At 39.6% G+C, this 23,505-nt stretch overlaps 1 protein-coding gene across 2 annotated transcripts; it reads left to right on the forward strand.

The window, feature by feature from the left end:
* Positions 1 to 3,828: 3,828 nt before the first annotated feature.
* tuft1b (tuftelin 1b) lies at positions 3,829 to 23,459 on the forward strand. Of its 2 annotated transcripts, XM_086280235.1 has the most exons (13): positions 3,829 to 4,084; positions 5,098 to 5,154; positions 17,215 to 17,292; positions 17,418 to 17,510; positions 17,630 to 17,701; positions 17,850 to 17,915; positions 18,839 to 18,922; positions 19,721 to 19,831; positions 20,966 to 21,189; positions 21,401 to 21,506; positions 21,806 to 21,889; positions 22,395 to 22,486; positions 22,592 to 23,459. In XM_086280235.1, exons 1-13 carry the CDS (start codon positions 3,974 to 3,976, stop codon positions 22,662 to 22,664), a joined length of 1,251 nt encoding a protein of 416 aa, XP_086136361.1. In that variant the 5' UTR covers positions 3,829 to 3,973; the 3' UTR covers positions 22,665 to 23,459. The 2 variants fall into 2 exon arrangements, with proteins under 2 accessions (XP_086136361.1, XP_086136363.1); XM_086280237.1 differs by lacking the exons at positions 3,829 to 4,084; positions 5,098 to 5,154 and adding an exon at positions 11,026 to 11,166 and having other exon boundaries at positions 17,215 to 17,287.
* The last annotated feature ends 46 nt before the right edge of the window (positions 23,460 to 23,505 follow it).

Raw genomic sequence — 23,505 nt, forward strand, 5'->3', positions numbered from 1 at the left:
CCCTGTAATTGCTTTAAGTAGTCTTTGGGAATATTTCTCCAGACTTCTTGAAGGACATTCAAAGCTCTTCTTTGGATGTTGGCTGCTTAGACCAGTTATTGGCAATTATGCTTGTAATTTGACATAGCTCAGAATTTTCTTCAGCAGCCACACTTCCACTGAGACCATTTCTGATTAGGCTTCAACAGACAGTAGATGGATCAACTGAAGGCCCAGATGTATCTCTTAGATTCTGTGTCAGGTCTTTGCTTTTCCTATTTCAAGATATGACTGATATTGTTCATCAGCTGTAGATATTTTTTAGGCGTGCGGCGCCGTCTTTTGTCCCCTGCTTTTCAATGTATTCATGCTTTTAAGGACACACTGCAGACAATGCAGAGATATACCAAGGTTTTACCTAACAGCTGTTTGGGAATGACCTTGATAAATCCAATGAGATATGAGATGAGAAACAGAGATGATTCAAGACTTTTGCACAGTACTCCATATGAATATATTAGTACATCTTCAGGCCTTTAGCATTAGAAACCTCATAATACACATTTATGTTTACATTTTTTATATGCTATAATTTCTGCTGTGCTGTGTGAGGCATACTAAAGTAAGGCTTTATTGTGATTTATCTCTGTCATTTCCTCCTGTAAGGAAGTCGAGAGTTAAGGAGACACCAGCACACTACTCACACTACTAAACCATATTTATGAAAGCTGGCTGGTTGGTACCAGACTGCACTAAATGCTATTAATGTTTCATTGTTTAAACCAAACTAAGAAGCAGTGTGGACAGTTCTTCATACCCGTGTGTGCTGCATATGGGAGGAGTTAACTTCCCTACCAATAAAATGTTCCTCATTCCAAGAGAGCCACAAAATTAACCAGTTATGTAAATTTATATACAGTATCAAACATGGTAATGATGCTTATAAATTAGGATGAATTGTTTGTAAGAGATTGTTTTCAGTGTATCAGGTATCAGTGAAACCTTGGGAAAAGTTCAAAACTTTGTCCAGCACAGCGGTAAAGGAAACACGAATTTAAATGTAAATATTTCAGGTTCAAAGGCACAGGCAGAGACTCAGTAATGTTATTCTGGAACTTTGCACTTACAACGGAAACAGGAATACAAGATCAAGGCTTGCCGCTGGCCCGCTGTTCTCTCTGCAAAGCAGGTTTTAGACCACTTCCTCTTCCTCCCCAGTGAAGCAGGTCTGATGTTTAATCAATGGGGCATCAAAACATTCCCTCACTAACAATTACAGAATAAAAGCGGATGAACTGGCTTGTACAGGACACCTCAGCCTGTTCTCACTCCCGAGGCATAATACACTGACGATTTGTCAAATCCGGAGGAGTTCCTGAGGAACGCGGAAGGTGACCTTCCGCGTTCTTATGCTACGCATGGGTTACGGATGAAATCCAGCAGAATGAGCTCCCGCGGTAATACTCAAGTGTTTTCTGATTTAAGTAAAACGAACATACATATGTAGATTCATTCCAAACAGTTCTCCTGTTTCCTCATTATTACACAATGACTACCATCGTCTTGCAGCCGAAATCAAGACCAGCAAATGCTTTGGTGGGCCTGTGTTAAGTGTAGTCTCAGTTTCCTGTTCTTCGCTAACAGGAGGGGCACCCGGTGTGGTCTTCTGCTGCTGTAGACCATCCGCTCTTCAGAAATGCTCTTCTGCATACCTTAGTTGTAACAAGTGGTATTTGTGTTACTCTTGCCTTCATATCAGGTTGAAGCAGCCTGGCCATTATCCCATGACCTCTGGCATCAAAGACATTTTCACCCAGAGAAATAACTCCAGCTCACTCAGTGTTTTCTCTTTTTCTGAACATTCAGTGAAAACTCCAGAAATGGTTGTGTGTGAAAATCCCAGTAGATCAGCAAGTTCTAAGATACTGAGGTGAGCCAGCGAGCCCAGCTGGCACCAACAATCATGCCAAGTCATTTAAATCACCTTTCTTCCTCATTCTGATGCTAGCTTTGAACTTCAGCGGGTCGTCTTAGCCATATCTACGTGTCTAAATGCACTGAGTTGCTGCCGTGTGGTTGGCTAATTGGATATTTGTGTTAAACAAAAGTTGAACAGTTGAACAGGTGTACCTAATGAGGTGGCCGGTGAGTGTAGAAGTCAGGGAGTTTGAGAGAACATTCACATTCTTGTTTAAACTTGAGGGGGTGATTATTTCACAAGAAGAAACTAATTATTTTCCAAATCAAACTTATTTAAAATCATAAATGACTCTGCAGAATAAGTGCTATGAAGATGAGATCATAATCCACTATCAAATGTCAAGTATCAGTGTCTTCCCCTGAAGATATTATATGATATTCTCTCTCTTCTCTGAATAGCTCAGCTGAGTCTTTCTTTTAGCTCTGGCTAAGTTTTCTTCCTAGAGACTCAGCCTGTAATCCTAAGGTGGTTTACTGTAATTACCAAAGACATCAAGCTGTTCCAGGGACTCCACTTCTTTAAACGTCTGTGTCTTTCTCCTTAGTGAAGAAAGGCAGGCTTAGTTTTTCCATTTTTTTTTTTGTTTTGTTAATGTACTATCCTCAAATTAGAACCAGTGAAGCTGACTGGATACACTTAATGATAGAGCCTTTGTCTGAACGCTTAAGTGTAAATAAATTACGCAACTGCACATCATATAATTTTCTGCATTTAAAATAGGAGTGGCATGAAAATAGATCAGCGAGCTGCGAGAAAGTAAGAGGCATCGTTTACAAGCGCTAGTTGTAATTATATGGAGCGCTTCTCCTCATCTAAGTACATAACATCAAAGGAATTTATAGTACCAGTGAGAACATGTAAAACACAAAGCAGTCCAAATATACATGTGAGCTCAACGCAAGAGCTGAGCATATATTACTCACCCCTGTCTAAAGTCCTAACCAGAGTTATTTTACAGTGAGATCACTCATGTGTGACATGACCACAACTTCCATTATTGTCAAGCTTTTCAGTGTGGGAGAAAAAGAGGCTTTAAAATAACCTACACACTTTATAGTGCACAGTGTACAAAGGTAGCAAAGAATAACAAAAACCATTTATGCATGAAAGCCAGTGCGTGTTTGTCGTGGGTTGAACCTTTCCAAAGAAGCTACCTTTGGAATTTTCATCAGAAGTCTGTTGACCTCCAGGAGCTCCTCTCACAAAGCCGCCGTTCTATATTTACAACAGCCTTCATTGTATTTCGGTCATGTGGACAAAGTGGTTACTTTTATGCAGGTGTCGTGGAGCAAACAAGCGTGAATGACAAATAATGTAACAGTGGTGTCTGAAGCCAGGATGCAAAACAGCAACTGGAGCGGAAGGACATTGTAGGAAAATAATAATGTGGGATTATATGGTTTAATCTCTAGTTTAGTTTGTCTATAAGGTAAAGTCATTTCCCTTAATCCCACACCTTCCTGGGTGCAAGTGACAACAGGAAAATAGAGCCTCTGATAGCTTTAGGTAAGAGGTCATATGGCGGGATGTTTTATATGAATTTATGATCACCTAAGTTAGAGTGTTAGTGAATTGTTACATGTTCTGTTTGATCCAGGGCTCTCATATTCTAGATGCTAAGTAGAAAACTTATCTGGGCTGATGTTTCAGTCCTGGCGTCAAAATAAAAGTTTCAAAGCCTTTGTTACTAAATGCAAAAGAGATTGAATAAAACATAATTAAAGCAAATTAACATAAAATGCAGTTACAGCAGTTTTCCTGTAAATCCAATTACAGCGGGATATATTTGCTGTTACTCAACCTGTTTACAGTGTAGGCCTCAAGAGAGGTGGCTCCTTGCAGGGCAGGATGGTTATTAAACAGGACTATATCCTCTTTGCAGGTCTAGCACAGAATTAGCTGTGGTGTAGAAGAAGCAGATCCTGCACTTTCAGCACTGTTGTGTTACTGGGACATATCACAGGGAAGTGCAAGAGAAACATTTTTGACAAGACAGATGAAGAGAGACGGCGTATGGGCTCCTTCTGGAAGAAGATCAGACAGGGGGCTGGACACAAAATGCCATGGTCCAGGAGAAGTGCCACCAAATACCTGTCCGATGGAGGTGGCATCAACTTCTCAGAGGTTAGACAATATTTAAATAAAATGTGCTCGAAAGCAAAGAAGCCATCACCATGCACTTGAATTTTCCATATAATTTTGTTACACAAGAACGTAAAACGTTCAATTCAACGGAATCCGGTCAAATTACATGTAATTAATTGGCATACAGTCAGTTTGTACCAAGCATGTGCTCTTTATTGCTTAATTATATGAGTAAATAAAACTTTTATTTTATATATTTACATATTTTCAGTTTTTTATTTTATTTAACCTTTATTTATACATGCAATCCAATTGTTTCAATATAAAAGAGACTAACTAAACGAACTAAATGAAAATCGCGAAAATTGTTTACACAATATTAAAACGGAAAAATTCAGATGCATTTTACTCATATTTATTTCTTCATGTTTATAAGGGCAAATAATGATTTTTACATTGTGGCAAATAAGACATAGCCATTCATTTATATTCATTCATTCAGCATTAGTGACAACATTGTATTCATTCATAAATAATCCATTATAAGACAAGAAACCTTAATGATTGCTAATGTGCCTTGAAAGAGAAATGTGTTAAATAGCATATAGGTCGAGTAGCGTTAAGATACTCGTCATCATATCCACTATTATTATTATGGGAAGAAGAAGAATATCCCGTGTCTAGGAAAAACACTGAAATATGAGTAAGTATACAGACAGCTTTAAGCCCAAAATAAAAATGGTCATGTTGGAAAATATGTCAGCAATTGTAAATATGGGCTACACCGTGGTTCAGTGCATTCCACTTGCATAAGGTAGGCAGGTCTGCTTTACTTTAGCACCTGGACAGTCAGACAGACGGCAGAGGGAGGCAGAAGCGCAGCGGGGTCCAGGTCTCTCCACCTCTCCACGGGCGTGTGTCGTATTTAACAGTTACTCGCGAAGAGCAGAGTCTGTAAAAACACAGTACTCAAAGAAACCGTGTCCAGTAACTTTGGACAGCTCTGATTTTTCACTTATTTTTATGTGTTGTCGACACTTCCCGACGAGAAGATGAGCGGCGGCGTGACGCGGGCGGTGGAAAAGGGAGAAGAGGACGACGAAACTAAAGTGAGTGATGCTGCGTGACACTGGTTTAAAAGCACTAACTACTAAGTTTAGCGTTGCACTCACCCGGATTTCATACTGGGCACATTTTGGTCCACAATGACATAGTTCCCATTAGACTTCCCAATTTTTAAGAGCAGTTTTTCATATGAAAGCGAAACTTTTACCCGCAAATAAGAATAATAATAACAACCTCACATGAACTATGTAAAATAATGTGACGTTAAAGCAAAAATCTATCCTTCCTCATCCTCGTTCACCATATTTGCATCACGTTTCCTTTGCTGAACACAACGCAGACTGTTTTTATAAAGATGGCAAATCTAACAACATCACTTAAGATGAGACTTAGGATCCTTGGACTGATGTCTATATTTCTCTAACAGTGTGGGGACATGATCGTGAACATTTTTAGTAATACTTAATAAAAATTTGAGTAAACGCTTCTACTCACCTTAGACCGCCAACACTGTTAATTATAAGCTACGACTATTTAACTAATGACTCTTATTTTAAATAAATAAATAACTCACCTGTGCTGAGGTACTCAATATATGATGCAGTGTTTACCTTTCTTGTTGTTTACTTAAAAAGTGGAATAATGGCAAAAGATGTGGGCTGACCACCAATGCTGAAGTCACTTCAATCAAGGGACACGACAATAGTGTAGATCACGGGTGGGCAATTAATTTCCCCAAGGAGCTGCATGAGAAACTATTTAACTGGTGAAATTAACCAATATTCATTTCATCTCTTTATAAGCTTCTTAAGGAAATTAATTACCCACCTTTGGACTAAAAACTTGCTGCTGTATCCTATAGAAGCTGCAGAAAGAAATTTGACTACTATAAATAAACTATAAATAATGCTAACTGCAGCACATATATATTTTAAAGCAGAATTTAATAGCACATATGGCAATCCAAACCAAAACTGTGATGCTGCACCTGCATCAACAACTTCTAAAGGTAGTATACTTCTCATGTCACATATAGCAATATTCCTGGTGTATAAGAAATCAAAATCTAAGCAATAAAAGCATTTAAAGTAATTCCAAATGTTCTGTGATTTCAAAGAATAAAAAAATCTCAAGCAAGTCCAGCCACTGTATTGCAGTGCTTCTTGTTGCTTGACTTTAGTTTTATTAATAACTTCGCCTGCACAGAAAAATAAGCACTACCATTGTAGATACACCAATATTGCTCTCATGGGCTCAGGAAGTGGAACGGATCCTCTTCCAATCAGAAGCTGGTTCGATCCTTGGCTGCTCCAGTCTTTCTCAAACTGAGTTGCGTGTGAATGTGTGTGTATGATGTTTACATAGAAAGCACTTACATGTATAAAGAAGTGCTTTTGGGAATGCTTAGAGTGATCAAGTAGAGAAGGGAAGTGCTACACATGAACCTTAACCGTGACCATATACAATAAACTTTTTAAGAATGAACTGATGTGTTCACACAAGGGAAATGTAAACGCTATCAACTCATTAAACACCAGTGAACAATTATTTTGTTTTTGTTTTTTATTACAGATACAGTAACTGTAATCTTTCGAGCCATTGTAGAAGGATGACAAAGCAGGTGACCGGACATTCAAGAAAGTCAAATTTACAGGGAACTCTGAGCGTCACAGCGCTCATTAAGAATGTGCCGGTACTTGTTGGTTTGGTAGTTAAGTAGAAATATGATCACTGGCAATCAATCAGTTTTTTTTCTTCCAACTGTCTTGCGCATTGTTTTCTTGAGATGCTTCCTTGTAGATATAAAATGACAACTATTTATTGTGAATCTGCCAAGTAAAACATTAAACATTGCGTGATGCTGTCAAGATCTCGGTTAAATTAATTTAGTGCTTTAAATCAATGATTTTATACGTGTCGAGTCCTGTTGTGATGCCACATGTGGTGCATGGTGGCAGCGCGAATGAACAGATAATTTGTTTATAAAGACTCTTGGCAGGAAGCAGAAATCTTTCCCAACAAATGCACTCAGGCTGTTCAAGCTTTTCTCCCTCTACTGATAGATCTGGTGCAACAAATTCATATGAGAACTGTTTGTGGTTTGGAGGGGATCTTGTTTGTGTGGACTGTTCTGAGATCGTTCTTGACTATAGTCTCAGCAGATGCATGCAGCTGAGAAGACAGCAGTGTTTTCACATTCAGTTAAGTAACCGGTGAAATAAATTGCTGAAAAAGTAAATAAAAGCAACCAAATTATTTCATTTTCTGAATTGCCTCTTCACAACCATGCCTGTCAAATAATACGATGTGTTTGTGCTGATATGCTGTGCTTAGTTTTCTCCAGATGTAGTGCTTTGCATTAGGGCCAGACATCTTAATTTTGGTTTAATCTGTCCAAAGAACATTGTTCCTGTCTGTGTTTTGTCCTGCCTCCTTATGTTCTCTATTCTTTTATCTTCTCTTCCCTACCTCATTCCCAAACCGGCTGTGTCAGATTGCTGCCTCTGTTGGAGATTTCTTCCTGTAAAAAGAGACTTTTTCTTCCCGCAGTCACAAAGTGCATCTTCATATGGGGTTACTGAGTTTTTCCCCAGAATACAAAATCTTTACTTTTCAACATAAAGCACCTTGAATTGACTGTTCTTTTCCCCCCGACTTTTCAAAAAGAAAATCCACCAATATAGCCGATATTAGATTATTTTACATCATAAAAATGTATTTTAAGGCCACCTAATGTGAAAGAGTTACAGCTATGACTTTTTAGAATAGGTTTAGTGCCATCAGAAACAATTTAAGGCGGTTTATTGTAGTTTTATAGCTAGAAGTAAAAGTGCAATGTTAGTTTTTTGTCTCAAAAATCTTCCCAGTTTTCTTATTCAGAGAGCCTGAGACCCACAGGTGTCGAACTCCAGGCCTCGAGGGCTGGTGTCCTGCAGGTTTTAGATGTGTCCTTGATCCAACACAGCTGCTTTAAAAGGCTAAATGACCTCCTCAACATGTCTTGAAGTTCTCCAGAGGCCTGGTAATGAACTAATAATTTGATTAAGGCGTGCTGACCCAGGTTGAGATCTAAAACCTGCAGGACACCGGCCCTCAAGACCTGGAGTTTGACACCCCAGGATAAGAGCCTTTGGGTATATTGTATATTGTGTACTGTATATTGTATATATCAGGCAGAGAAAACATGGGTTTTTTCACCTTAAACATGACCTCAAATAACCCATTTAAATACATTTAGAGGTTTATTTTGTATTAAGTAATGGTAACGGTAATTTAAGGGTAATTTTAGGGTCTCTTGTGTCATGTGTGTGAACATGATGTGAACAACAAGCGCATTCTAGGTAAGGTTGTTATTAAAATACCTTAGCTGGATTCCAATGTGGTTTTCTTAGCTCCACGATATACTTGGAGAGCGACGTGGGAGAGATCGCATGCAAGTCTTTTGTTTGTATTGCAAACACGTCTAAAGGTTATGTTGGCACTACTTACACATCAACAAAAACAACTGAATGACAATGACAGCTGGAAGACAGTGAACCGAGGTTAAAGCAGCACTTAGAAGTTAGTGAAAGAATATGGGGATTTTACATATGTTTGTACATATATCACTAAATCAGAGCACGTGTATATATGACTTTTCCCTATGTTAAACATGAGTAAAAATGCTTTGTTGATACTCTATAAAAGTAGAAACCCCATATTGTTTAAAATTGTGAAAATGGTCCTGCACAACTTTCCAAAGACTAAATATGTCAATTGATGATTTTGTACTGTCCAACAGGAAACCAGAAGATTTAGATCATTAGTTTACTAACAAAAAATAACAAAGAAACCATAAAATAAGCATGTTTAAGAGTCCTTCTTAGATGGTCTGCTGTCTCCTCATTTGACAAAACAAATGATTAGTTGATTGTAAGTTGAACTGTGGCTTCATTATAAGCTTCAAATGGCCACGAAACACGTTATGTAACAGAATATCAGGATTAATATCATTTAGGAGATGTGCGTACTAAGTCAAAGATAGCTGGATAAACATGCACTAACATGAACATATTTGGTCGGTGCAGCATTTGACCTTTGTTTGCATGGTTTTGTTTGCTCTGCACACACGCACCGTGCCAGTAACTCGTTATATAAAGATACTTCATTAATCTCTGTTATGTAACTCTTAACACATTCCTCAGTGTGCTGCAAACTACCACTGTCACTATGTGGCAGATAAATGAGGTCATTCCTCATGCGTACATTAAGATACTAACAGATCAAAGAAATCATTAAATGCCCAAAATTAGCGTGACATTCATACCCATGATGAGTGTATGTAAAATTGTAATCACAACTGCTTTCCTTTGTCACATTCATCAACAAAAGATGTTAAAACAAAAGCTCAGTAGGTTCTTATGTTTAGACTCGAGCTGATCATTGTAATATTTGTTTAAATTCAACGCCAACAAAGTTTTTAGTCCACAGTTCTGTAGGGGAGACCGGGGATAGTTGTAATGTGGGTCAGTTGTAACACTTCCAATTTCTCCAATCAGCGCTAAGTTTCAAATGATGTGACTCATCCTGTGCATGCCCAACTCAGTTCTGCTATCACATGTGAAAAATCAGCACATTTTGTCAAAAACAGACAATTTAACACCAAAAAAAGTAATTTGTATGCCAAAAAGTAAGTTTTTCTACTTCATTTCAATTTCTAATAGCATTATCTGCTTTGCAGTTAAACTCATCAAACTTAAATTATGTTATTTGTATGTCTATGGGGATATATTCTGTGTAGGTCTTTAGTGCTAATGTTTTAGCCGTTGGCTGTAATGTTAGCTAGTTCATGGCTATAGGAGTCTGGGTCAGTTGTAACAGCAACAGTCTGGGTTAGTTGTAACAATAATGCAGATGTTACAACTTACCACACTATTACTTTAACTTATATTAAACAAGTTGGGGCAACGACATCAGCAGAGAGAGATTCACTGGTCGCTTTTGTATATGCGGTTAATGCCATTGGCAACACAATTCCTCCACTGTTTGTGTTCCCACACATACATTATGCAGACCACTGTGTCAGAGATGGACCAGTAGGAAGTACTGGTAGTGGAAATAAATCAGGATGGGTGCACGAAACAGATTTCCTCATCTTTCTGAAGCACTTTGCAAACCACACCAAGGTAAGCCATGATAAAAAGTAATGGAATTGCGATGCTGGTGAACAACTACATTTTTTCAGGTTCATTGTTATGTTCAAAATTGGTGCAAGAGTTGTAGGTTATAATGCCCACTGAGCCAATGAGGCCAAACTCAAGGAAGACCAACCAAAATTAATGAAATATTCAGTTGCAGAAAATTCCATAACTTGTCTTTTTTGGGGGGTTGGGATATGTTCAAAAGCTAGATTTCTGCATTCTGTCACACACACACACACAGCTACATTAATGGCTCTAAGTGCATTCATGTGTTGAATAAACAAAGATTACATATTAATATTTTGTCAGTACCCTTATTTCATTGTGTTACATTTCACCCCAGGATATGTTACAACTAACCCAGACTATGGGGTTAATTGTAACATTTCACTCTTTGTGTTTGAGACCATACCATGCAATGGGTAATTGTGTTGCAGAGAAAATAGCTGCACTATTTAATAGCAGAGACATGTAAATACTTTGCATTACATTTTGAATCCACTACCTTAAAAGAGCTCCAAGTTACAGACAGAAATGTCAAAAATGTTACAACTATCCCCGGTCTCCCCTATAATCTAATCAGTGGAAATGCCCCCTCCAGTTTTTTCCATGCTGTATTTAACATCACAGTCCTGCAGGGAAGCTCTGAACTGCATGCCTCCTTGAACTGGCGCTCTCGCTGTAGCTCTGACGGGAGAATAATCTGGAGGGGGGGGGGGAAAGGGTTGGGCAGCTGATGCAGCCTCGCCCAGCCATGTAAGGCAAGACAGCCGTGGCTTCCCATGTACTTAGTCACACAGATAGAGACAGTCTGGATCGCAGCTGCCTGATCATCCCCGGGAAAAGTCCTAGACAACTTTCTCAGCCCAGGTAGATGTAAGTGTGATTCTTTGTGAGATAAAGTGGCATGGTGATTATTATCATGGTGATTATTATGAGGGTAAAGTCTGTGATGGTTCTTGTGGTTGTAATATTTTGCTTTTGCATGGTGAAGTATAGAGCGGTGGTTGGCAGATGATTCATTTAGCTTTGTCTTCCCAGTAGACCAGTCGATACATGATCTCTGCAAGGAAATTCTTTAAATGAACATTGCCGTCTGTTTGATCAGCACGATTTCTCCGAAAAGCAACCACCAAACTTTTATTATTCAATCTGAATTGACCTGATTCTGTTAAGTTTCTTCTCACCTCCTGCGTGCTAGCAGCGGTATTTAACTTGTTACATAAAAGTAATTGTAAAAGTGACACCTCCTATTTGTCAGTTGTTTTCTTGTGTCATGAAAAAAATGATTCAGCTTTCATTGTATTAGCTCAATATTCTTTGGGGATTATTCATGAGACGAGTCTATATTAATACCTATAATGTGTATGGCTTGCGCGATCTGGTGGAGCAGGATTTGCGGATAACAAAAACTTGTTTTAAGCAGATAATTACGTCTTCATTCATAAGGTGTTTAGCCTGTTGCTTAGTAATAAAACACGTCTGTTTTGACTGGTAGTGGAGATGGGTAGGTTTCACACATGGCTGTGAACTCGGGGGGTCTTGCTGTGAGTTACTGCTCGGCCTGGTTTTCCCTTTCCAATGTTTTTAGCTTGCTTCAATGATCTCTGAGTGGCTGATCCTTTATTCGGTGTTGCTCTATCCTTTCACTATGACATCATCTCCAGATCAGTGAACGGCAGTCATGGAGGAGTTAGTTGCCCCCTTGGTGGGACGCTCCTCTATTGATTGTGTAAGGTCACCGGCGATAGAGGGATGCTCTGGTAGCCCAGACTCGTATAGGGGAAGCTGTGATGCCACCTACTAATCAGTACTCATGAGTCAGGCTGGACAGATTTATAAACAGCTGTTTTCATGTCTCCTGTGAGTCTGTTCCAATAATGATGATGTGATCTGCAGTGTTGTTGAGTCTTTGATCATCTCAGCTTCAGAGATAATGACTACCTAATTCTGCTCCGCTCCGCTTACACTGTCCAAGTCCCCCTCATGCTTTTGTGTTCTGGTCTGAGATAAGCCAATCTTAATCTGCTCAGTTAACAGTTTTACGGGTTTAGGAATAATTAACTATTTTGATCATTGTTAAAAAAATGATCTCCATTAAATAAAATTCTTTTTTTCTTTCCTCCAGTCAAATTACTTCTTTTCTTATATAGTAGTAAACTCCATATCTCCACAATATGAGCTGTTTTCATCCTTTTATATGAATCACTGAAGTTACACCCTCCACTAAAGGAGGTAGAAAGAACTAGAAATGCATACAGTAGCTTTGGCACCTCTCAGTATTCCACTTCCATTGTTTTTTATGCTGAATGCAGGACATTAGAGACAGAAAACAGACTCTCCCTTTGGGCTCTCTGCTGCTGCTCAGTTACACAGTTAAGCTACAGTTTGTCTTTTTACCAGAACCTTTATCTCAGCACTTTGTTTGCATTTTTGCATTTAATGTTTCACGTCTTTATTAGTGTCACAGCACTGAGATTCGTAATAATTTGTTTAACTAGTAACTAAATTGTTAGTAATTGTTAATGCTGTTGTGCTCTCACACACCAAATCGAAAAGTTCGAATGCCACGTGGTTAAGAGTGCTGTTCTCATAGCCAGAACTGTGACATCACACAGTGCCAAGAGCAAAAAAAACCCAAAAACTGCCTGAAACAAAACATTTAGCACAGTCTGAAGCATGAGCTTTTGGCTGATTACTTGCAGACTGCTAGTTCTACTTCATGTTGCACAAAACAGTTATTTAATGGTGCTTTGTTCCATGCCTTTAAAGGAAAATCAATCAACTCCCATAGAAAAGCACGTCCCTCAGTGGCTCTGATATGATCAGTTAAACTATTTTCATGAGCTTTCCCACCTTATGAAACAGTTATATTTGTAAAGATAATATTTCTTTGTGCAAAAAAGGCTACTTGACTTTGCACGCTCTGGGTTCTTAAGGCTTTGAAGTTATATGAGGTCAGGCTTTTACAGAAGCCCTGAGCTGCACAGACAAGCCTGGAGAAGCTGCTCTCCCAAGTGTCTGCCTCTTTGTCTCAAGAGTGGAAGCAGATTATTATCTGCACTGTAAACGCACAGAGCAGATGAAAGGTTTTTTTTTTAAATTATGTTCATTAAAAACGTGAGTTAGCTCATGCCCATAGAGCAGATACATGTAGATAGTGGAGCTGTGTAGCTCTGATGATGTGGAACTATATCGAACAATCTGTAAATGCAAGTCTATGCAAGTCATCCAGTTTAGGAGATAGCTGTACAAATCTTTTAAATATAACAAAATTTAATGGGACATTTAGATTTAAATTCACAAACTACCCTGGCAAGTGTATCATTCTGCAGAAAAGACCATCTAAGACCCTTGTGCTAGTGGCAGGCTTTATAACAATGATGGTGTCTCCACTCGGCTAAGCTGTGATGTTAGCAAAGTGCACACTTACTGGCAGGTGCAGACAGAAGTTTTTACAAGCAACAACTTGCAACAAGGCTTTGGGACTTTTTAAGTGTTGGGGTGATTCCTGAAAAGAAACTTTGCAGCTGAGTTTTCTTTATTTTCTTTCTGGCTCTTTGTTCGCCATAAAGAGAGTGACATCTGGTTTCCTAGCATTCTGTCTAAGGCAGATATTTCTATAGGTGATACTTTTAAAACATAACACAGCGTAGATGACTTAAACCACAGGCCTGGGGAACATATGTCAATGTTTTTAAGGAAACCTATGCCCTTAAGTCATTCTGTTTTGTCCATACATGCATTTAATGGCTTTTACATCAGGACTTAACAGTCAGCACTTACTTCTATGCAAAAAAAAAAAAAAAAGCATTCAGCTATTCTCAGTTCTATTTCACCTTGGAGCGTGATCACAGGTAGAGGCTAGCTGCTCTGTAATAACACATAATAACACTTTTTGTAGGAAAGGTGGTTAATAAGTCTTGCAGTCAATTGTTGGGACTGTTTTCATGCACCTGGCCCCTCCAATATGTGCAGTCAAGTCATTGTGTGAGCTCTGACTTGTGATTCATTACAACTATTACTGTCAGCAGAAGAATAGCATGTGGTGAGGTGCACTGCCAGCTCCGCCCAGGGTGCGCCTGTCCCATGATCCTGCCTGCGTCTCTGTTGAGAGCAAAGCCCTTGAGGTGTCCCTCCCTCAGATCAAAGTTTCAGACTTGGCTTACCTCTCACCGCCTCTGTGCTGATGGTTTTCAGGTGGCACAATCGCGCTCTGAGAGCTGCCATTCAAGCTAAGCCATTTGTTTGAATTGCAAACAGAGAACTGGTCGCTTACGTCAGTAGCCAAATGTGTTCCCCACATTTGATGCGTTGTTTAACGTGGCATGTTCATGCATGCACCGAAACACTCCAGAATCCGAAATCTGTTTCCACTCAGTCACACAGTTTCATTTTATCCCAGTGACCATCGTGATGAGCAGCCACTAATCAACAAACCACCAGCAGTCAGTGGGCGTACCCCCAACTGCCTTGCCACAGAATTACTGGAAGCCTGACACGGTTAAACGGGATTTCACAGGAAAGAAGGCATGGCTGACTAATGAATTTGCCAGTTATTGTATGTGAAACAAAATCTGTAAGAAAAAAGAGCAAAATATCTTATTCTAGGATGTGTTCTACTTTCCATCTGGTTTTCTTGACTAAAAGTGCCTTTCAAGTTTAAACCCCGAGCTTGTTTAGGATTACACTGTGTCCCTTATATCTCGAGTATGTGTGTCCATGTGCTCACAAGTAATGCTTTCTTAAAGCTGACGACAGACTGTGGTATGTAGAGTACGTGTCAGTGCCTCTCAGGTGTCATTTTCACTGCAAGCAAATTAAAGGTGTGTAAGTAGGAACAATGTGTGAGAAACATTACTAAATTATTTCAAAAGCATGCTGGGTGCCACTGATGAAACAGGGTGGTATTAATAGTGAGAATATTATAGAACAAATAGCGTGTAAATGTAAAATATGATTCAGGTGGAGTTTTATGGCATTCTTTTGCAGAACCAGAGAGGGAGAAACATCTGGTTCTTTGCTCTCTTTGCATTTTGTGAAACACAAGCATCTCAAATGCTTGTGAAATAGCTAAAATACCTTTGTGATGGAAAACAGGAGGCTGGAACTGGAGAAACATATTTATGTGGGGATCAGTAAACCAGTGAACAGCAGCTGTAAACATCTGGTGTACGCAATACAAGTAAACAAATCAGCATACCTCAAACTCATGCTATTAGGAGTGTTTGAACTAACTCAGCATATTCTAGCCTTTTGTCATAATAGTAATAGTTTTGGGTATTTACTACAGGATTACAAGTTCAAGTTTTTAAACTAAACGAAGAAGACAGTTACAGTGCAAGAGCTTTATTTTTGCCTCAGGCTCTTAAGCTGTGCGCCATTTTTGCAGCTACCTGTTGCCCTCTGTGGTCACGCCCACACGGAATTTAATTAAGGCCACTGATGACAGCGTGCACAGCAGAACCACAAAGCACACAGTGTTTTCACAGGAGCTCGGCCTACACAATGTCTTAGCATATTAAGCACCCCATATGCTCATATACTGTAGGGTGGGGACAAACTATACATGAGCTATACACTCCAGACATAGTGGATTTGGAGATAAGATAAAAATGAACTGTTACGTAGCTCACCAGCAATTAGAGTGTTATCCTTCACTTTCAGGGGATTTTGTTTGTCAAAAGGACTAAACCGTTTGTTTTCTTTGCATACTTGGACTAAAGCAACACAAATACACCTTCATCCTACTAAATGGGTGTTCCCAAGGACAAGTGCGTGTTTTTACAATATTAAGCATTTGTTTGTTATGTGGTTTGACTAAAATCACAGGTGGGTTTAGCTGACTTTCTCGGGTGAGTTAAATGTATTTGTGTCTATGTTTGTGGGAGAAAAAAATGAAAAGTACCCCTCAAAAACGAATTACTACAGCAAGTCACGCTGATTAGCATGTGAGCGTAGATTAAAGAGTCATGATCAGCACACAATGACACGTACTTCCAGTGAAAGAGTACTCTCACTGGCGGGAGTGTCTGCCTTATTAGGACAACAAGATGCAACACTATTGCAGCAATAACTGGCAAGGACAGTTTAAGGAGATGATCCACACAAGGGCACATTTACTGGGATTCCTACTGCCTCATTCAGAGAGCAGAATTAACTAGAACTGAACTGAAATATAAGTAGGCGATATATCAAAATAATAGAATAGAATAGTATACACATATATAACAATATCTACAAAATAGAATGCAATGCACTGCAGTAGATTCAAGAGAAGAGGTCACATCTCTCGGATCAAACATAAGGCATGATGCACTGATCAAAACAAACCAAACAGAACAGATACTATAAAAATGAGTGGGACAGACTAGAATACAATAGAAGAGATGGACAGTTACAGTGAATTACGTTGGCCATGAGTTATGTTAGTCAAACCATCTGAATCTTTCTGGAATTTCCAGTGTGTGTGTGTGTATTATATAAACTTTAGTTTATAAAAGCCTGCATGACAAATAATCTCCGTATTTTCTGTTTCCGTTGCCAAGGCGACACGTTGACTCTGGAGTGACTAAGCAGTCACGGATGTTTTGAGTTGTGATATTTTTGTCCCTGACTGGTCAGCCTTGGTTTCATTTTCTCCAGTGTTTGATCATAATCACCAGACTTGGCCACGAGGGCAGAGTGGAAATGTTTCCTCATTGGCGGTTGCTAGGCTTCACAGTTTAGCTGTGTGGCATCCAAGGAGAAACCTCAATAAAGGGGACGTTTTATGCACCCCCCCCCCCCAAAAAAAAAAAAACAAACCGCTCTCTCTCTCTGGCTTTCAGCTCCACCCTGTCTTTCAGTTGAGACTTTCATTTTGAGCCCTGCTTCATTTCCCGATGCTTCATTTAGCACATCTTATCTCATCTTTCATTTCAGGACCGTTGCAGGCAGCTTAGACTCAGCTTACAACGTCGAGACCAGACAGGCAACACCTCACAACAGCACAACAGTAAGGTACAACTTCAAAGCAGTTTTAAAACTATTTGTTAACTGAGAGAAAGAGAGGAATGCAGAATGGGAAGTTTGATATATACATATGAGGGTTTGTGTTTGTTTTTGTTTTTTTATACTGAATGTAGGAGAGCACCATAGAATTTGCGCCGCCGCAAAAACCTGAAGGGCAGGAAGACGAAGTTGAAGTCAGACCTCACATAGAAGTTGAAGTCATCAAAGTATGTGAGCTTGTTTTGCTTGCTCATGTTTATTGATAAAGTTTGAGCAACTCAACACTTCAGTTTTAACTGAACTACAGTCATATTATCTAACATGCTGCGGTCACTGTGTCATCCAGTTTTACCTTGGAAAAAACCCACCGGAAGAAAGCGTCAAGATGCTTACGGACGAGGTGTCCCAGATTCAGGAGGTCAGTGTGTGGACAAGTCAAAGCTGAAAAGCTATTGGTGGAAAGCAGAGTGTGTTTCTTTAAGCACAGCGTTCAGCTGTGTCAAGGGTATACCTGTGGTTCTGCATAGTACACATCTTTTTAATGCCTGATGTGTTTTTGTATTTAGGTGAGGTATTGTCTGAAGACTCTGAGACAGCAGATGGCAGCCAGGCAGAATGGCAACAACAACCAGGTACACACCCTCTGCCTCAGAAACAGTTCAACAGATTATCTTTGGTCCGGCAATTTGGAAGAATAGTGATTTTAATGCCTTAAAAGGATCAAAAGGTTAAGTATATTACAAGTTATGTATATATATGTGCTGCATATAAGGCTAATTTCCTCCTCTGACCAAACAGTAAAGATCTACAGTAAATATCTACCAATTTTACAAGATCTACATGACATTTATAAAATAAAATAAAAAGCTTTTTTAGATGAGCTTTGCCCTTAAAATAGGTGGCAGCATCTAAGTAAAATGCAAATGACTGAGCAGAGTTAGTGGTTAACAATAGCCTCCATATAAATGATAGAATATTTAAGCAAGAGTTACAACTGGAAAATTACTTGCCTAGTTTAGATGTTATTTGGCAGGGTTTCGATGTGAATGCAATTTCTTTAAGTTGCAAAGACAGAAATATCTGCCTGTATCCTTCAGTTTAATACCAAATGCATATCAGATAAAGAAGATGTTATTATTGAGCATAAACTTGTAACTGCATTTGAACGTGGGTAATTAGTTGATAGGTGTATTTAGTGCAATTTAATTTAATGTAATGTTTTTAACATGGGACTATAGAAAGTGACCTTTGAGTGCAGTCACTCCAGGACCTGCAGCTTTTAGAGCTTCATAGGTTGCTGCTTGGTCTTTGTGAGTGTTGAACTGTGCGTGTGGGTCACCTTCTCTTAACCTAAGAGGCTTACGAGACCTGCATGGCCTTTAAAGCAGACATATGGAATACCCAAATTATGTAACACCTTAGTGCTCCTGCTTCTTGGTTTAAACACAAACACAGCGTATCACAATATTAATTGTGTAGACCTGAACTGTTCCATTTTATGTGCAGCTTTTTCCGCACTAATTCCTCCTCCCATTTGCTCCTTTTTCCTATTCAGCGTCCAGCCAATGGCTTCAGAGTCAAAGCACCCACCAGCCAACCAGGTGTCATCAATGCCAACGGCGTCCACACTGATGCTTACGTAAGCTCGCCGTAGTTTGCAGAATTATCTGACCTCTTCTGAGGCGCTCCCGTGTGTAGCCTTTATCATTTGATTATTCATCAGTCTGAGATGAATGAAATGGGGAAATGGAAGAAGTCACTTTCAGCTGCAGTTCATTTGAATGCATTCAAAGTTTTATTCAAATGACAGTCGTGATGGAAAAAAATGCCTGTCCCTGCAGCAGTTCCTCATTGATTCAAACCAGACAACTGCCTGCTTTTGTAGAGAAAATGCTACCCAGGCTTTCATCAGCTCATAACAAAGCTTACCACACACACACAAGATATTGTCTTTCCCATGCATTATTCTCGACTTGGCGGATCATAACAACTGCTGTAATTCAACACCATCTACCAAGCAAGCAGTGTTGGCGCTGCAAGAAAGCTTGTGTGTGTTTGTGTGTGTGCATGCTAGTCAAACCCAGTATCTTCTATGTATCGTATATAGGTAAGGTAGGATCAATTTACACTTCCCTTTAAGTGGTTTCAGATTGTATCACAGTGCATTAGATGTGTTGTGTCTCCGGTAGAGGAAACCATTCTGTCTTCCCAAATAGGAGCCTTGAGTTAAAAGATTATCTGAGTAGAGTTTAACAGCTCCTTGTCTAAATGATTTTGTTACCTCAGGCTAGACCATGCAGCCTTGTAAACACAAAGCAAATGGCCTATCAGCAGCCTCTTTTATCAGTTTGTTAGCCCATGTTGAGCCCTCTGGTTCAAGAGGCTTGTGAGATTAAATCTAATTGAGCACTTTCTTTGTGTGTGTGTGCACTCTCAGGTTGGGGATAATCAGGAGGAGAGTGCGAGGCTCAGAGAGGTGACCAAACGCCTGTATGCTCAGCTGAAGGAGATGGAGAAGCAGCATCAGGAGGAGATCGACATACTGCAGGTCTGTATCAGGAGATGAGTAACGTGACACAGCTTCCTGTCCACTGCAGCTATGACTCACCCCTCTGATGCTCTCTTGCTCCTTTAATCGTCCTTGTTATCTGTCAGTGTTATCTTTGGATTTCATCCCTCATCTTGTGATCCTCCACTGTTTGGATCTTTGCTCTGCAGTACATTCATCTGTCAGGACATGTAGGGGCACCGCCCGAAGACAAACACTGACTCCAGCGAAACAAAATTACGCAACAGGAGGATATGAGACATTATTTACTAGGAAGTTATCTAAATCATTAATTTTTTTGACTGAATTCAGTTTAGACAGAAATAGCCGAGAACAATACATTTAAAAACAAAACATACAGTCACTTATCAAGCTAAAGGGGATCAATTATCCTGATTTTTTATATCAAATGTACTTTGTTACAATGAAAGTTTCAAGTGGTGAGGTCAAGTATGTACAAGCAATACCTGTGAGCCAGCAGCTCAGGCTTTAGACTGCATTAAATGCTCAGTTTCAGCATTTTTGTACTCGTAGCTCTGTGTGGGATCATAGAGGGAGGATATCCTTAATATGGTCATCCAGGGCACACAGATCTGCTGTTTAACCTCATGTTTGTGATCAAGAACACGTAAAACTACTCTAGTAGAGTCCAAGAATATTTTTGTATGCATAACAGGTTCTCTTTAATGCTGCCAGGAGAAATTAATAAAGCTTAGAATCATTAATTTAGCATTTCTAAGAAGCCCTAAGGAGACAGATTGGATACCTGTCCCGAGGTATACGCCGCCTCTCACCCAGTGACTGGGACAAGCTTCAGAATAGATGCATAATTTCTGAGCAGGCACTGTTTTGCCTCAACTAGTTCAACACTTTGAACATCTCATGTAACAAAAAGCAATAAAAAGGTGCAAATAAAATGAAACTGGGGGGATTCCAACTAAGCCGCATTTTCTACTCAGGTGGCAACATGAGTGAAAAAAATACGTGGAGTTACAATTTCTTAATTCAGCTATCTTAGGGATACTAACTGTGGCAGTGAATCGGCCTTATCAAATCAATGAAAACCAGACTCAGGTCAAACTTTATATTATAGCACACCAGAAGGAAGTTCTCACACTTTGATTTTCCTCTCAGGCCGAATCAAACGAGTATCAGGCACAGCTGGCTGAGCAGACAGAGCGGCTGCAGAAGGCCGAGGAGCAGTCTGCAGAGAGAGGTCAACAGGTGGAGGAGCTGCAGAAGCTGCTGGGAAACATGGAGATCGAGAACGGCATCCTCAAAGACAAGATGGCTGCAGGAGAGGCGGAGCTGCTGCAGCTTAAAGCAGGCGGAGAGGAAGCAGGAGAGAAGGAGCAAAGGTAAGACTGCACGCAGACTCATAAAAGAAGGAGTTTCTAATAAACCAATAATGAGGAAAGGCTCTGCCCAGAGAGCATCTTATAAAATCTTATCTGATTGATGTTGCGTTATTTAAGGGAAAGCCACTTTTATGTCCTGCAGTAAAAGAGAAATACATCTTTTACTCACGTGCTTGACTGTATATAAGCTTTCTCATGTATCTGCTTTCAGGTGTGCAGAGCTTGAGAAGGAGGTGGCTGTCCTGAAGGAAAAGATTCATCATCTTGACGACATGTTAATGAGTCAGCAGAGGAAGGTCCGCCACATGATCGAACAGGTATTTATGCACATAAGGATGTTGCCTGGTGGTGCATAGTGTACACAGACACACACAGACTTGCAAGCTGCCCATAAACACACACACACACACAGGAAGCCACTAATGAGAAAATGTGATTTCTGAGGAGGCGGCCACATGAAGTAGAATTGATTTGGGGGGATGAAGCCAAGCGGAAGCATGTGGTGAAGCAGAACCGCTGGTGATAAATAAGTGATGATGCATCTGCTTCAAGCAGACAAGCATCTTGTGTTATTCATACGGTCTCTTATTGTTTGTTTGTTGCATCTATAACGCAGCTCCAGAACTCCCGCACGGTTCTCCAGGAGAGAGATCGAGCCATCAGGGATCTGGAGGAGAAGGTGGCTTTCCTGGAAGCAGAGGTGAGGAACTTTCTAAAAAAAAATGCAAACAGGCTGAATCACTGAATTTATCTCTGTTTTCTTTTGTTTTTAAAGCCTTTCTTTGCTCAAAAGATGATCAAAAACAGCTGTAGCTTTCTTAAATGAGCTTTTTAAATCTCATGATAAAAAGAGTCTATTATCCCCTGTGTTGTTCCTTAAACATGGCACACATAAAAGAAGGTGGTGCTCAAAAAAATGCACTTTTTGCTCCTGGCTGTGCCCAGGCATGTTAGAAAAATTCGTTGGCCTATTATTTCAATGAAATTATATTTTTTGCAATTATAGATTTACAAGTTCATCAGAATAAATTAGGTGTTGGTCACAGAACCATAAACAGACTATCGATGTCAGGTTTTTGTCTTTTTATGGGCTTTGCCAACAGTAGGAAAATATAAAATGGCTTTGTTGTTTGAAGTAAAGCTGTGCCTGTGTCAAGCCGAAAGAATGCGCCGTTTAACGTCGTTAATCCCGTTCCTGTTTACAGAACAAAGAAATGCATGACCACATGGAGTACTACCTGGCAGGCCAGGATCTTCCACCCTCATCTACTGAGAACAAACCAGAGGTTGTTTACAGGTGAGCCATCACTTCCTAACTTACAGTCCTTTCTATTAGTCATCCTACAGTCAGATGTCTAAAATAATCTCTTAACATTTCTTTTTCTCCCCCACCTCTGTGCAGCAAACCGCTGACACCGACAACTCAGAGCAGCAAAGCCCTCCCATTCATCAAAGTCATTGAGATCAAATCATGATTGGAGAGACAACCAAAGGAGTTAAATACTGTGTACATATTTATATATTTAACCATATATGTAAAATGCAGCTCTGCAGTGATTTTCTTTTAATTGTATTTTTATAAAGGCTGTTTTAGCAGACCTCACGCACATTCTGTCGATACCTCGTTGTTGCTTCTAGGGCTGTTCTTTGTACCTTCTTTTGGTTTCCTCAAAACAAACAGGGATCCATGCAGAATCTGAATAAGCTGTTTCAACAGGTCAAACTATAAGGCGTGTCAGTTAAACGCTGTTGCTAGTCTAGGGTCGAATGCACGAATAATCACAGTGATTTTAGTGTTTTCATGATCACAGTCACTCTCGGGGTTCAGGGTCAAATTCCTCAGTGCTTTGCACCACGTTGCCAATAGCAGGCGTGCGGTTATGATGTCAGCAACAAAATTTGTTTCACGCTTAGCTGAGAGATTGGGTCAATCGTCATACTATTTTGATTTAAGTTTGACCTTGTTTTAGCTGCGCAGTGACAGACTAACTGCCTCAACGTGCTTATTGTACAGGCCAAACATGTTTTGTGCTAAAAGGTTATATTTAATTACGCTTATTTTTGCTTGATTATTAACATAATTATGCATTGTTCGCATTGACTTTGCTGCTTCTTCCTGTCAAATACCTTGTTGCACTCCAGGATGCATATTTTTAGAAAGTTACTTTATACTGTGAAGAGTGTAGATACCCTTAAGTTCAGTCTGCGTCACTTTTCTGTAAACTTTGTCCAGTTTTATTTAAATTTAATAAAAGAAATGGTTTATTTGACTCAGTTGATTTACAGCGCTTTTTTTAAAAAATCATGGGTTACTAT

Source organism: Aulonocara sp. 'chitande type north' Nkhata Bay, linkage group LG22 (assembly GCF_057382095.1).
Source record: "Aulonocara sp. 'chitande type north' Nkhata Bay isolate Kocher_YH1m ecotype deep benthic linkage group LG22, A_spYH_male_GT1.1, whole genome shotgun sequence".
Taxonomy (NCBI): domain Eukaryota; kingdom Metazoa; phylum Chordata; class Actinopteri; order Cichliformes; family Cichlidae; genus Aulonocara; species Aulonocara sp. 'chitande type north' Nkhata Bay.